We start from the raw sequence: 16,069 nt of genomic DNA, 5'->3' as shown, positions 1-16,069 counted from the left end.
CTACCTTTCTTTGTTTCCTTTTATAAAACACAATAGAAGGTGATGAGTAATTGGCACTTATGAGTGAGATACAAGACCACTAACATGAGAGGGAAAAACTCACATTTTCCAAAGCCTCCATTTTTACCCATGAAGTCGAAGAAAGCATCAAGAATTCTGCACAGAGTCATAACGGTTGTTACGTCCTGGACAGGAAATGGCTGACATTTCTGATGCTTCTTCATAAACTGTAGTCCGTCTGCGACGCTATTTTTAATCATGAATTCAAGACAACTCACTCCTGTTTGACTCATAATTTTGGAAGTTTTCAGAAGCCATGACTTCATATAAGGCTCCCATCCCAGATCAACAGGATCCTAACAATATAAAGCACAAGATAATTTACATAAATAAGAAAAATACAGTGTCTATCATCTTTATAACCGTCTCTTTACGTCACCACCGCCCTGGAACAATATGGTTCAGAATCCTCATTCATCAAAGAGCAACTGATCGCAACAGCTGAAGAATGACCTGTGTCAACCATAAGAGACTCTTCATCTTAGGAAACACACCGAGGGTTGCTGGAGGGGAGGGGGTGGAAGGACGGGGTCACTGGGTGACGGGCATTAAGGGGGCACGTGATGGATGAGTGCTGATGAATCACTGACCTCTACCTCTGAAACCAGTAATACATTATATGTTAATAAATTGGATTTAAATAAAAAAAATAGAATGACCTGTCTCTGATTTGTACTTTGTAACCGTGGTCTTACAAGACTAGAAGCAACTGGGGGAGTTGTGAAGGAGGAGTGCTGAGGTTATATGTCTGCAGGGAGGGGAAAGGCAGCACTTAGCTTTGCTCTGGGGAGGTTAAGTGGGTCAGAACCCAGGGCTAGTCACGGCTACTAATGCATTCCCGGAGAGAAGAAACCTAGTCTCTCTTGAGTCTTCCATCCTCCTCTCCAAGGTACTGGGTTCCACAAGTCCTAAGAGTCATCGAGTGAAAAGTGTTCAGGGTAGTGGATCCTCTCTGGAAAAGCAGCCCTGCCTACAGCCTGTCCTGTCTGGTGGAGGGGACACCCCCATCACAGCCTAAGTCCACTCAGACTCACTTCTGGGTTAGGAGGCTTCGGGGGACAAAGAACCGAACTACATCACCCTCGGTAATCCAGGGGTAAGGCTAAACCAGTCACCAAAAATGTTGCAGATAATGACTAAACTATATGTTTTCTTTCTGGGATTTGTTTCTGGAAACCCACCATATAGACCATTGCGCATCGGCTGACAGTAGCAGGACTGGCCTGAGAGAGACTGTCCACCTCAAAAATCACTCGTATTTTATTAGTTAAGGCAATTCTCTCACTGTTTGCCAGGCATAATGTTCTAGTATCATCCAGCATGGAGTTGAGATTTTCTACCCAGAAGGTATCCACTGGCCCGTCTAAAACAATCCACTGCCAGTCGTACCCTGCAGAGAAACAGATTCACGAGGTAACTGAGGATCACCTCAGACTTCTTTTTTTACAAGCTTGCAAATTTTCTATTTTGTTTGGGAAACAATATCCTAGAAAACACTAGACTGAATACATTACTATGCAGACTCTAATATTTATTAAATAAAAATAGCTATCCACACTATATACTTAGTAATTCTTTAAACATTGTTTTAGTATTCTTAGATTACTGCATTGTGTAATTAGCCCTTAAATTCTGGATCAGAGAAAAATCCCGGATGTCTCTTTTCCATAATATATGGGCTGTGTGTTCCCCCTTCCACCCAAACACTGTTCGGACACGCCACCTCCGGGAAATAGGAAAGGCAAGCAGATGCCCTTCAAAGAAAGAATCAAACAGATTTCAGAGTAGTTCACAGGTGACCCCATTGACTCCACTGTCCATAGCTACAGGCCCTACCCACTCCACAGTTCTAGAAAACCCACTGGACAAGCTAAGGGAGGAGCGTGGGAATCACTGTGGAGGCAGAAAATAGTGAGTCACGGGAAGGACACAAGAGGCCAGCAGAAGAGGGAGGGGAGCCAGGACTCGGATGGCTGGACTGGCTGAAGTACCCGCCTCGGGGCCCATCTTCATACCCTGGAAGGGAGCTCGCTGTGCCCAAGGACTATGCTCTCCAACCTGAACATGAGGTAGGGTCACACAATCATTGAGGACTCCTGGAAAAGCAGAAGCAGCAGCAGAAGCCTCCTTCAGTGCGAATGTGCGGCTAGAGGGTCAGCCCTGAGCCGTGAAAGCCCTGGGGGGCTCCACCAGCACCCTGACGCTCTCCATCCCCCCGCACACCACCAAGTGCCGGGTGTGCAATCCTTTCTAGAGGAGCATGTTTGGGTGGTAGGACTTGGCCTGGGAACAGGCCGAGTGCCTCGAGTCCCACTTCAGAGGCAATGCTACTGTAGGTTTCCACACAATAGTACTTCTACCTTTAATATCTACTTGGTTCTTGTGAGATACTAATGTGCATTTATAAACCGAAAGGGTTAGACCAGACCTGCTGCTTCTATAGTGTAATTATAGATGAATGCCCCATAGTATGTGGTAACACTACACAAATTCTAAATAAACAAATGAGGAAAAAATACACAGTACAACAACAAAACATCACAAATTAAAAATGTTTTTAAAGATAGAAATAAAGCTCATTTAGTTCAGTTAACCTTCTATTTTAATCAATCACTTTATTGAATCTAATAATAACACTTACTCTGATTTTCTGGAATGTTAACATCTTTTCCCACCTCCACCTCAAACATATTAGCATCAGTATCTGCTGCATCAGAGAAATCAAGTTTGAAAACCTAAAATATGTAATCAGTAATGTTAATTTGATCACACTTTCCAATTCCAATGCACTATATATCCATACGCTCTCTTGAGTATAAAAATGGGAAAGGCAGAAGGTTCTGGCCCTGGAAGACCTCCCTGTAGCCAGTGCAGAGTGGCTCGGCTGAGTGGTGATTACAGGCCATTTTCTTTTAGAGAATTCTTTTTGTTTTTTCCCCAGCACAGTTAGTACATGCTTGTGTAACATTAAAATAATACCATAAAGCACAAAAAAGAAAGCAGATGTTCTCTGAATTTCCACCATCTCTAAAGAATCAGTGTGCACTTCCGATGCACATTTTCCCCCTCCTTCACAGTAGTTTTAAAATTTTAGGGTACAGAAGACTTAACTTCAGGATCGGCTAAACCGCAGACTCTAACAGACAGAATCCTTGGAGATTCTGACTGAACAGGTTCGCAGTGGAGGCCAGAAGCCCCATCTGTAATAACATTCCCCAGGTGACACAAATACAGGTTGTTCTCACACTAATCCCAAGAAATTCTGATATCTGCATACAGTTAAGTCTTAACTATCTGGAGGACTTTATTATTTATCTCCTCAGCAGATCTGAGTCCCATATCATCAGCTGACTAGCACTGGCTCTCTCTGCCCGCAGGACTAGGGGAAGCCCACCAAACATGGGAGCCATGCCCTGGGCGCAGAGGGGCTCAACAGAACAGAGAGAGACAGAGACTGTACATAGGAGTAAGTCGCACGTCTCAGCCAGGGCCTCGCGGCCCAAAGGACAGTAACCAGCCTCTTCTAGTTCGCAAGGCTCATGGGGAGTGGACCAAGTACAAGGTTATTTCGAATGACTGTTTCTATTGCAGAAGTCTGTACTTATCAGCCCCGCACATAAGTCATTATGCTCTACTGCTTTTCTTTCCCTCGGTTTTTAAAAAATGTGGGATTGTGGGTCAAATATTGTCTGGATTTTAATCTTTAATAAATTCTACTGGATCTCTTTTTCAAAGTCTGTGACAATAATACTTCCACCAGGGGTGCCTGGGTGGCTCAGTGGGTTAAAGCCTCTGCCTTAGGCTCAGGTCATGGTCCCAAGGTCGTGGGATCAAGCCCCGCGTCGCTCGGGCTCTCTGCTCAGCAGGGTGCCTGCTTCCTCCTCTCTCTCTCTCTGCCTCCCTCTCTGCCTACTTGTGATTACTGTCTGTCAAATAAATAAATAAAATCTTAAAAAAAAATACTTCCACCAATGAGATGTAGGAATGTTTGTTTCTCCATATCTTCGTAAACACGCAATGTTTTAGTTATAGGTGTTCTTATGTTTTGAAAACTTGAGCAGAAAAACTGTGCCGCTCTCATCATTCTAATTTTTATTTTTTGACTAAGACTTAGGCTGAACATCTTTCCTCTGTCGACAATTTTCATGGGCTCCAACAACGTCCTACTCTTAGCCCGCCTGGCTCCCCTAGTTGTTCCATCCCTTCTTGTTTGCGTTTGTTCTTACAGCCCTCATCTACAGCAGGACCACTAATTCCTCTAAGATGCTAGAAAGATTTTCTTCCAGACTGCGGTTTGCTTTAATGATGTTTATTGTAACTCTTGGAAAAAAAAACAAACCATTTTTTTGTATTTACAGACAAAAAATTTTATTTTCTGTTTATGATTTTTGGGTTCCCAGCTTTAGTTAAGGTCTTCCTAACTCTAAAAATATGCCCCAAATAGTATGTTTTTATAATTTTATTTTTATATTTAGTTGGCTATTTCATCTGGAATTTTCTTTCTTTTTTAAAAAATTTATTTGACAGAGAGAGAGAGAGAGAGAGAAAGCGCATATAAACAGGGGGCAGAGGGAGAGGGAGAAGCAGGCTCCCCGCTGAGCAGGGAGCTGGATGCGGGGCTCTGTCCCAGGACCCTGAGATCATGACCTGAGCTGAAGGCAGATGCTTAACTGACTGAGCCACTCAGGCACCCCTGGAATTTTATTTCTGAGTAGGGAATGAGGTAAGTGTCTTTCTACATTTTTCACATCAGAAAATAGCAAACTATATAAATGGTGAATTCAGTAAAGGATGCTTTTCCTGCTGATTAGAAATATTACTTCTGTTGTATATTAAATTCACGTATGTCTGAATATATTTCTGGACTCTGTCTGGTTCCCTTTCTGTGTTAGTACACTCCAGGGTTTTTATTCAGGTTTTGAAAAGTGTTATCTTTTTATTTCTTTTCCTGAAATATACCCAGCACTCAACATTACACTAGTCTCAGGTGTGCAATATAATGAATATTTGTATAGATTGTGAAACGATCACCACAGTAAGTCTACCTAACATCTATCACCACGCATAGGTAAACATTTTTTTCTTGTGGTGAGAACTCTGAAGACCTACTCTCTTATCAACTTTCGAATATACAATACAGCATTTTTAAGTATGGTCACTGTATTATATTGTACTCCACTGTTTCGGTTACAGTATGGATTTGTTCTAAAATTAATATAGAACATTTTAGAAATATAAAGCACTCTGGTTTTCTGCCCAGATTTTCTTTGAACTCTTGGAATGTTTATACTTCCTAATGAACTTTAAAGTCATTTAATTTGAGTTTTTTAAAGTGGGATTTTGCTTGGAAAAATATTATGTTCATATATTAACTTGGTCTAGATTGGCATTTTTAGGACAGAAGTCTTTCCATGCAGGAATACAGTATCTCTTCCATTTATTCAATTTTTGCCAATTGTATATAGGTATACCTGTTTCCCTCCCTGCCAACCCCCATGACAAATTCCTTTCTTTTACATTTATTCCAATATATGTAAAATAGATTTTTGCCATTGTTAGCTGAATTTTTCCTATTTCCATTTCTAACTGGTGATAATTAGTATAAAGGATTTAGGGGCACCTGGGTGGCTCAGTGGGTTAAGCCTGTGCCTTCAGCTCAGGTCATGATCTCAGGGTCCTGGGATCAAGCCCTGCATCGGGTTCTCTGCTCAGCAGGGAGCCTGCTTCCTGCCTCTCTGCCTGTCTCTCTACCTACTTGTGATATCTCTCTGTCAAATACATAAATAAAATCTTAAAAAAAAGAATTTAGTCGTAGCTACTTTACCATATTCCTTTTCTATCAATTACTGAGAAAGATGCAGTAAAACTCATACTAGATGTGATTTATCAATTTCTCTACAAAATTCTGTTGTTTTCTCTATACATTTTTACATTACATCATAGGGACATAATAGTTCAGAACTGCCATCCTTTTCTGCACCAGCAGCACACTGTTGTACCCTAATTCTGTAATAATTCTTGACATCTGGCAGATCTCACTACCCAGACTCTTCCCCTGGTTTTTTTATTCAGGAATATCAGGGACCTTGGTTCTTCCAGATACATTTTAGAATCAGTTGTCAAGATCTTAAAAACTACTTGAGCTTTCGATTTCAAAACTTAGTGCAAAGCTCCAGTCATCACGTGTGGCATTTGCATAAGGAGAGATGTAAGATGGAGGGAACAGAATTGAATCCAGAAGGAAATCCCAACATTTACCGTCAGTTGATTTTGATAAGAGTGATGAGACAATTCAATGTGGGAAAGAATGGTCTTTTCCACAAATAGTTCTGGAATACTTGGATATTCAGAGGCAAAAGAATGAATTGGGATCCCTCCCTTATACTGAACACAAAAATCAACCCCAAATAGACCATAAGACCTAAATATAAAAGTGAAAACTACAAAGCTCTTACAAAAAAGCATAGAAGAAAGCTTTTTTTTTTTTTTAAGATTTTATTTATTTATTTGACAGAGAGAGACACAGTGAGAGAGGGAATACAAGCAGGGGGAGTGGGAGAGGGAGAAGCAGGCTTCCCGCCGAGCAGGGAGCCTGATATGGGGCTCTATCCCAGGACGCTGGGATCATGACCTGAGCTGAAGGCAGACGGTTAATGACTGAGCCACCCAGGTGCCCCATAGAAGAAAGCTTTTTGACCTTGATTATACAAAACTTTCTTCAGATATGATATAAAAAAACAAGTGACAAAGGGAAAAACAGACTAAATTTCATCAAGGCTAAAAACTTTTGTGTCTCAAAGGATACCATCAAGAAAATAAAGACAAGTCACAAAATGAAAGAGTGTATAAATCATAGTCCCTGGTAAGGGACTTGCATCTAGAAAAAATATATACATAAATATGGACTAGAAGACTTTATATTTTTTCATTTTAATTCCAGTATATTAACATACGGTGTTATATTAGTTTCAGGTGTACAATATAGTGGGGTTTCAACAATTCTATACATTACTCATATGTGGAATTTAAGAAACAAATAAGCAAAGGCAGGTGGTAGGGAGAAGAGAGAGAGAAAGAGACAAGCCAAGAAACAGACTCTTACCTCTGGAGAACACACGGATGGTCACCAGAGGGGAGCTGAGTCGAGGGACAGCTGAAATAGGGAAAGGGCATTAAGAGTGCACCTGTCGTGATGAGCACCTGGTGAGGGATGGAACTGCTGAATCACTATATTGTACACTTGAAACTAATGTTACACGGCATGTTCACTAACTGGAACTTAAATAAAAACTTAAAAAAAAAAAACAACTTTGCTTATCTGTTTGGTTCCTAAATGCCATTCTTCTGTTAATATATTTTGGCTAATGAAATTTACCAGTAATTTCTACTTATAACTAATGAGAATATAACATTCAAATTTTTGTTTGCTATTTGTGTTGATTTTGTGATGAATTTTGTATCAAAAACTTTTTCACCTTTCTAGCAAAGTGTTTTCATACCTCGTTAATTTGTAAGTTACACTGGTCGTGACAGAATCACTAGACCGTCCTCCACTTAACACTTACCCAACTCTGGGTTACTTTAAAAGCCAGTCTCTTTCATTTTATTGTTTACCAATCATTTTAAAGTAGTGTCATATTTTCTGGGTTTTTTATAGCTTTTAATTTTTCTCCTTTTTAAAACTAATCATAATAATTTTTAAATTTACTTTTATACTGGTAAATGCCTAATAATGCTTAAATATCAATCTTTAAAGTTTTTTTTTTTTTTTTTTTTTTTATTTGAGAGAGAGGCAATGAGAGAGAGCATGAGCGAGGAGAAGGTCAGAGGGAGAAGCAGACTTCCCATGGAGCTGGGAGCCTGATGCGGGACTCGATCCCAGGACTCCAGGATCATGACCTGAGCCGAAGGCAGTCGTCCAACCAACTGAGCCACCCAGGTGTCCCTTAAATATCAATCTTTAAACAACAATGGAATCCACAGTAGTCAAATACAAGTAACTGTTCCATATTAACTCACATTAGATGCATCTGAGATTCTTGATTTCAGTCCGAAATCACTGTCTTTCTTTGAGCTCCTTGCAGTGTTGAGATTTACGTAATTTCGAACTGCTGCTGCTAACAGCCCATCAGACCATTCCATAGTATTAGCATCCAGTTGTCCATATAGTTCACCAACAGTGATACACTTTGGATTTAGAACACAAATATCTACTTTTCCTTTTCTCCCTGAAATCTGAAAAGAATCCAGTGTGGCTTCTTAAAGCCATTAACTATAGCACAATTATTTAAATTTTTGCACTGTTAACACCAAAGAGTTTTAGGAGAGGTCTTTCTCTCCAAAGAAAGCGACCCTAATTCTCTCTGATCATTAATTAATGATCTGGCAATTCCACTACTTGCTATGTATTTGAAGAAAATAAGAACACTAATTTGAAAAGTTCTATGTACCTCTATGTTCATTTCAACATTATTTACACTGACCAAAACATAGAAGCAATCTTAATGTCCACTGATGGATGAAAGGGTAAGTAAGATGCAGTGTATATACACACACAGGCACACACACACACGTGTATATGTATGATGGAATCAAATACTCAATAAAAAAAGAATAAAATCTTTCTATTTGTAACAACATAGAAAAAATAGACTGAATTTCATCAAGGTTAAAAACTTTTGTGTTTCAAAGGATACCATCAAGAAAATAAAGACAAGTCACAAAATGAAAGAAAGTATTTGTAAATCATAGTCCCTGATAAGGGACTTGTATCTGGAAAATATATACATATATGGATCAGAAGACTTAATATTGTCTTTTTTTTAATTTTAACTCCAGTCTAGTTAACATACAGCATTATATTAGTTTCAGGTATACAATATAGTGGTTCAACAATTCTATACACTACTCATATGTGGAATCTAAAAGACAAAACAAACCCAAGACTCACAGATACAGAGAATATATTGGTGGTTGCCAGAGGGGAAAGGTATTGGGAGGGGGACCAAAATAGATGGAAGGAATCTAGAGGTACAAAATTTCAGTTATATAATAAATAAGTCATGGGGATGCAAAGCACTTTATTAATTCTGTGCAGTGACATGGTAACTATCATTTTGCAATATATATAAATGTCAAGTAATATATATATATATAATATATATATAAATGTCAGGTGTTGTACACCTGAAAAAATACAATGCTTTATGTCAATTATACCTCAATAAAAAAGGGAATAATCATTAAATTAAAAAAGATAAATAAATAATATCAGAAATAAACTATGGACACTACTAGTGCCTTGCAGAAATTAAAAGGGTTATAAGCAAACACTATGAATGACTGTTTGCCAAATTATATAATCTACAGGATGCAGATAAATTCCTAGAAATAACAAAAATTATCAAAACTGACTCAAGAAGAAATAGAAAATCCCAACAGATCTGTAACAAGCAGAGAGATTGAATCAGTAATCAAAATCTCCAAGAAAGAAAGTTCAAAATCATATGGCAGATGAGTTTTACCAAACACCTGAAAATGAATTAACACCAATCTTACTCAAATTTTTGCAAAAAATGGAAAAGGAGAGACTATTTCCTAACACATTCTATGAGGCTAGAATTATTATCCTGACACCAAATCCACACAAAGACGCCATAAGAAAATGACACACCAGTATGCCTTATGAATAGAGATGAAAAAATCCTCAAGAAAGTGCTAACAAACTGAATGCAACAGCACACTGAAAGGATGATTCAGGGCACCTGGGTGGCTCAGATGGTCGAGCATCTGCTTTTGGCTCAGGTCATGATCCTGGGGGTCCTGGGATGAGTCCTGCATCAGGCTCCCTGCTCGGTAGGGAGCCTGCTTCTCCCTTTGCCTCTCTCTCTCTCTGTCTCTCATGAATAAATAAATAAATCTTTAAAAAAGAAAAGGATGATTCACCATGACCAGATGAGATTTATCTTAGGAATGGAGGGGTGGGCTCAACAAAAGAAAATCAATGTGATATAGCATAGTACTACAACAAAAGAAACCACATGTCACATAAAGAGAGGCAGAAAAAACATCTGATAAAATTTCACACCCCTTCATGATAAAAACACTCAACAAACTAAACATAGAAAGCAACCTCCTTATTATAATCAGGGGTATTTATGAAAAACCCATGGATGACCTCTTACTCAATGGTGAAAGACTGAAAGCCTCCCTAAAATCAGGCACAAGGCAAGAATTTCCATTTTCACCACTGCTATTAAACACTGTACTGAAAGTCCTAGCCTGGTAATTAGGTGAGGAAAAAAAAATTAAAGGCACCCAAATTGCAAAGGGAGACATAAAAGTATCTCTATTTAAATATGACATGATTCTATATATAGAAAATCCCAAAGAAATCTATGAAACAACTATTAGAGCTAATACATAAGCCAGACTATTTGTAGGACACAACATCAACACACAAAAATCAGCTGCATTTCTATAGAGCAGCAACAAACACACTTCAAAAACAAAAATTAAGAAATTCCAATTCCATTTATAACAGCACCCAAAGAATAAAATGGTTTGGAATAAACTTAATCAAGGAGGAGAAAGACTTATATATTGAGAACTACAGAAAAGAAAACAAATTTTCTTGCTTACTGACAGAAAGAGCTAAAAATGGAAAGAAACTGCACGCTAACTGAAACAAAAACCTGCAGAACCGAGAACTTGACTTTCTAAAACTTTTCGAATAGACTGCCCAGTCTTTAAATGAGGTGACTGAAGTATACATTATTTACTGGGATCTAGCTTCATACTGAGTAAAAATACCATCTGATTTCACTCATATGTGGAATTTAAGAAACAAAACACATAAACATATAGGAAGGGGGAAGAGAGGGAAATAAATCACAAGAGACTAAGGGCTGATGGAGGGACCTGGGTGGGGCTGGGCTAGATGGGGGAGGGGGATCAAAGAGGACATGTGTCATCATGGGCACTGGGTGTTGTACTTAAGTGATGAATCACTGAATTCTACTGAAAGCATCATTACGCTATTAACTAGAATTTAAATAAAATTTTGAAAAAATAAAAATGTAAATCATTAAAAAAATACATATCAAGAAAAAGTTATTCTAGGAATTCAAGGACAATTTAACATTAGCAAATCTATCAATATAGCTTATTAACCAATTAAAATACAAAAATAGATTCTGAAAAATTACTTTACAAATTCCAAGTCAAAATCGAAGTATAATGAGAATGGAAGAAAATTCCCAACATATGAAAGAATATTTATCATACACAAAGAGCAAATATCATATTAAATGGAGAAATATTGACTACATTTCAGATAAAGTAACTAACAAGAGATTATTACAGTTAACACTGTTTTAGAGGGTTAATCAATGCAATAAGAATATAAATTATACAAATGCTACAAGAGACAAAATTATATTCGTTTGAAGATAATTCAATTGATCACCTACAAAAACAATTACAATGAAAATTACCAGTCCATGAGGGTGATGAAATACAAAATAAATATATAATTCAGTAGATTTATTTTATACTAGTAATCACTAGTTTGAGGTTCAAATAAAAAAAATCCCATTTAGTATAATGATTCCTAACCTGAAAATTCCTAGCAATAAATTTAACAAGAACATACTTATATAAATAAATATAAATAAAATATTACTGAAGCATAAAGATCTGAAGAAACAGAGAAACACACTACTTAGTATTTACCTGTGAAACAGATTCCCTTTTTCTTCGTGGTAGGATGTATTCAACTGGTAATAGCGTTAATGCTCTTTCTAAAATTCTTCTGACTGTTGTCTTTCCTCCACATGTTGGGCCTACTAACATCACACCAACACAAGTCTAAAACAAAATTGCAGATTTATGGTTTAATTTTGGTTTACTGATGGTTCAGCTGAAATCTGAAGGTTCTTATTTACAAATACATCTCTGTATCCACAAACCCTTCCTTCAAATTACTGTTCAGTCTAGTATAACCTGGGTTCCATTTTCATTGACTAGGTTAATGTCAAAATAAACAGAAATCTCCTAATTTTAAAATTCAAGGGATAACTTTCAATTCTTGGTATCTGACAGTTTATCTTTTTCCAATTCTCCTTTATTTCTATACTTTTCTCTAAGATTGGCTTCTGTAATATGGTTTATCTCAGCTTCCTCTTCTCTATCCTTTTCTCTCTTTTGAGTTTTCGATGTCATTTCCATTTTAGTCTTTCCTAATTCATCCTTCTCTTTTTCTCTCTTCCCTTCACTGGTCCTACCAATCTCATCGACCTGAATATCTTTAACCATGACCTCAGTTCTAATGACTTCCTGATGTGTTTATTTTCTCCAGTCTTTGGCTCTATGTGCCTGAGTGCAATCTCAGTGGTCTACTAGATACTTGCTTCTAGATGTCTCACGTGATCTTCAGAGTCAACATAATCTAATCTATACCTTCTTCTCACACTTGTTGCTTCTCTAATTTCCTGATTTGTTAATAAAACCACTAGGTACGCATGTCCAAAGTTCCTCATCTCTTACAAAATTTGCTTGATCCCATCTTCTGCCCAACCCTATCACTACTGGTGTTATAGAGTGAATGTTTGCAGTTTCCCTGAAACTCAAATGTTGAGGCTGACACCCAACACAATAATGTTAGAAGTGAGGCCTCTGATAGGTGATTAGGTTTAGATGAGGTCATGAGGGTGGGCCTGCGATGGGATGAGTGTTCTTACAGGAAGAGGGAGAGGGAACAGAATCCAACATCTCTCTACTATGTGAAGACACAGTGAGAAGGTGACCATCTGCAAGCCAGGAAGAGAGCTCTTAACAGAAATCAAAATCTGCTAGCACTTTGATCTTAAACTTCCCAGCCTCCAGAACTGTGAGAAATGAACATCTGTTGTTTAAACCACCCTACTGATGGTATTTTGTTATGTCAGCCCAAATGGACTGGAACAAGGGGGAAAGAGTCAGATGCTAAGTCCCTCACCATCTCTTTTAGACTACTGCAAAAGCCTAAAGAAATGATTATCTTTAATAATGTACCAAATAAATGCATTAAAATTCAAATATGGAAAAAGCTAAAATATTTTTCACTTCCATTTCAATCTCTCTACCCTCATGTGGATCTGGTGATTCTCTGTCTGATAATCCCATTCTGTAACTGGCAAGGTGGGAAGGGGTCCAAAAGGCTTGCATGACAAATGGAAAGGATAACTTTAAGAACACAGTTAAGTGGACACAGCCGCATCATGGCGTCACATGAAAAAGGGGCCACTCTCCCCTGGAAGCAACCTTACTTCCCTCGACCCCCCCCCCCCTCCAGCAAAGCTGCTGGTTCAGTGAAGTCCTCAACTTGCAAAGAGCCCACTCACACTGTGGTGGCGCCCCCTAGTGGCTCAGCCTGCCTGAGGGCCCCCGCTGCGTACTGGTCAGCTCTGCTCCGGGTGAGAGCTCGGACTCTGGCTTTGGCAGTGGCCTACCTCTTTGGTCTGCCCCTTGGGGAACTACAGACTGCAGGATTCAAGATGACGCTCTCTGGGGCTGTGAACCGTGCAAAGAAGTTGGGGCTGCCAACCAAACTGTGGCAGTTACTCGTGGGCCCATGATGAGGACCCGGAATCAAGCTGATCACGCCAGACTTCCCAGACTGCTGGGACTGCTGTCCTGACACAATGTCACCCTGCACATGGCGACGCGTTCTCTGTCACCAACTCACAAAGTAAGGGGCCATGTGTTTGGGATGCAGGGACTACTGTCGCGCTCCAGGTTCCTGTCTCATGGTGGGAAAAGTCCCGCATACTCCTGGCAGATCCTGCACCAGCCCTGCGCCCCCCTCTTCTGGGGCTGTCAGTGGTGACTCACGGACACTGACGCTATTTCAAGCTATGGAACTGCTGTTTCAGTCCAATCAGCGAACTGCAGCCACACCATTCCGTTTCTTGAGACCAAATTTGTGTCATTTGGATTTCTGGACCATTTGCTGTCTGACATTTTATTGCCAAGAGTCTCTTAACCATGAGCTGATGGTCAGGATATTTTATGGGCCTCCTCTGCTTCCTGCCATCCATACACATGCTGATATGATTGAGCACTGGAACAGCCTTCTCAAAGACTGACCTCAGACATTCTTGACTCCACGCCCCTTCCCTTCTCTTCGTCCACACACCTTACCAGGGAGGGTTGGTCATTGAATGGGGGCATCCCTAGGAGACCATTTCCTTTCATCTGCTTCCTGGGTAATTATCAGCATAAAAGAGATGGGGGATAATAGAGATCTCTTTTGAGATTGGGATTCATCCTGACCATTCCTGAGCAGTGGGCTTCTTTCTGTTCCTTGATGAAAACCGCAGGCAACTCTGATTATACACATTCCAAAATGGGGTCCACAGGGTTCAAATTTAATTCTGGTTAAACTGCCTGGATTCTCTTGGATTGACAAGGTCTTAGCCCATTCTCTCTCTTTCCTTCCTTGCAAAAGAAAATGCCCTGATGTGGTATCCCCAACAACCCTAGGTGCCTTTCGTTTTACTGACTGCTGGGACTGCCAACCCCTATCAAATAGGACTGATCATGATTTAATTGTTATTCCCCTAAAATTTAATTGTTATTCCCTAAACATTACAGAGAAATCTGTCAGAAGCAGCAGGAGTGGCCTCCCCGGCAAAACGCTTGACCCTTGCTCAAGATGTCTTGCATATCTTCCCCACTCCTATTTCCACTGCTCACTCATTTCCTGGAGCAGACAAATGTCATCTGGCTCATGGTACAGCAAACAGGTCAGACTAGACTGCTTGTCCTCAAGTGGTCACTCAAAAAAAGAAAAAAAAAAGAAAAAGAAAAAGAACTGGATCTCATTTTTAGAACTGAACTCTGAACTGAGAACTGTATTCCTTGAACTGCTGTAGTCCTGTTTGGGGAACCCAACAACTATCAAGAAATTCTTCCTAAGGGTACCATGTATACCCCTAGGATTGTATTTCTTAAATAGAAGTCAGACACTAACTTGTCTCCTCCCCCCCCCCTCAAATGCAGTTTGCTCCTCAGAGGTGGTTAAAGTGTTAAAATCCAGTATTTAAGGAAACATCACTTGTCCCTGGGAGGCAGTCAGATCAGTCTCAACTCACTGTCCAGGGTTGTTATGGATAATAGAATGGCCCTAGTCCCTTCCTCCTTCTGGGCCAAGACACCATCTACACAGCTGAGAAACTAGCTCTACCTGTATTAATCTTTTAGACCCAGAGGAACAACCAGTATGGCAGCTTTAGGAGAAATCTGCCTGGCTTTCTAAGGTAGAGTCTGACGGCTTCTGGTGTGTTCAGCTGTTTGGGGCCAGAACTTGGGATGGACATGGTTGAGATTAATATTTTAGGTTGACTCCAGCCTACTGTGAGAGGCTCTAGCTAAATGCTGTATGAAATAATCTGAATATATTTCGTCCCAGCCCCTGGTAGTCAGATTAACCAGAGTAGTCAATGGAGTGGCCCTGGGACGATTCACCGGAAAACAAGACAGTGTACGTAACGAGGGGTGGGATTTTAGGGAGACAGTTCTTTACAGTCATTGACATTTCCACATGCCTCTGAACAGAGGCATCAAAAGCTTTGTTTAGAACTGTCTTTTCAAGGATGCTTGTATAGCAAACAGTTTTTGGAAGACAGTCCTCTTATCAGGATGGAGAAGGTTTAACTCGCTGTCTAGATAACAAAGATAGTGTTAGTGTCTCCTTCCTGAGCAAAGGCTAGGAATGTCTGCCGGTCATCGCCTTAGAAGACTGCCATGTTCCTAAGCATGGGGTTCTTCTGTGGAACACTTACCACATGTGCAGGTATCACCCGACCCTGTGTCATCCTCTGACAATTAAATCTTGGGGACATGGCTATTGCTGTTGCTGAGTGATAAACCGTCCTTTCTGACCCAGACGTCTAGAGCTTTCTGCTGTCGTGCAGCTATTGCAGGCTAACTTGTTAAATCTACCCAATATGTTCATGAAGGGGAAAAT

The 16,069-nt window shown here is 39.7% G+C and overlaps 1 protein-coding gene across 1 annotated transcript in view; it reads right to left on the bottom strand.

Moving 5' to 3' along the window:
• Positions 1 to 16,069, bottom strand: part of DNAH14 (dynein axonemal heavy chain 14) — a gene marked incomplete at both ends in the record, with an annotated part of 406,864 nt that overhangs the window by 147,164 nt on the left and 243,631 nt on the right. The window contains 5 exons of the mRNA XM_080824495.1: positions 85 to 356; positions 1,242 to 1,450; positions 2,702 to 2,795; positions 8,080 to 8,295; positions 11,794 to 11,928. Coding sequence (XP_080680621.1) covers positions 85 to 356; positions 1,242 to 1,450; positions 2,702 to 2,795; positions 8,080 to 8,295; positions 11,794 to 11,928 — 926 coding nt within the window. The remainder of the gene's footprint in view (positions 1 to 84; positions 357 to 1,241; positions 1,451 to 2,701; positions 2,796 to 8,079; positions 8,296 to 11,793; positions 11,929 to 16,069) is intronic.

The sequence above is a fragment of the Martes martes genome (assembly GCF_963455335.1).
Source record: "Martes martes genome assembly, chromosome: 15".
NCBI lineage: Eukaryota > Metazoa > Chordata > Mammalia > Carnivora > Mustelidae > Martes > Martes martes.
Note: the sequence above shows the minus strand (reverse complement) of the source record. Positions and strands in the feature narration are given on the sequence as shown.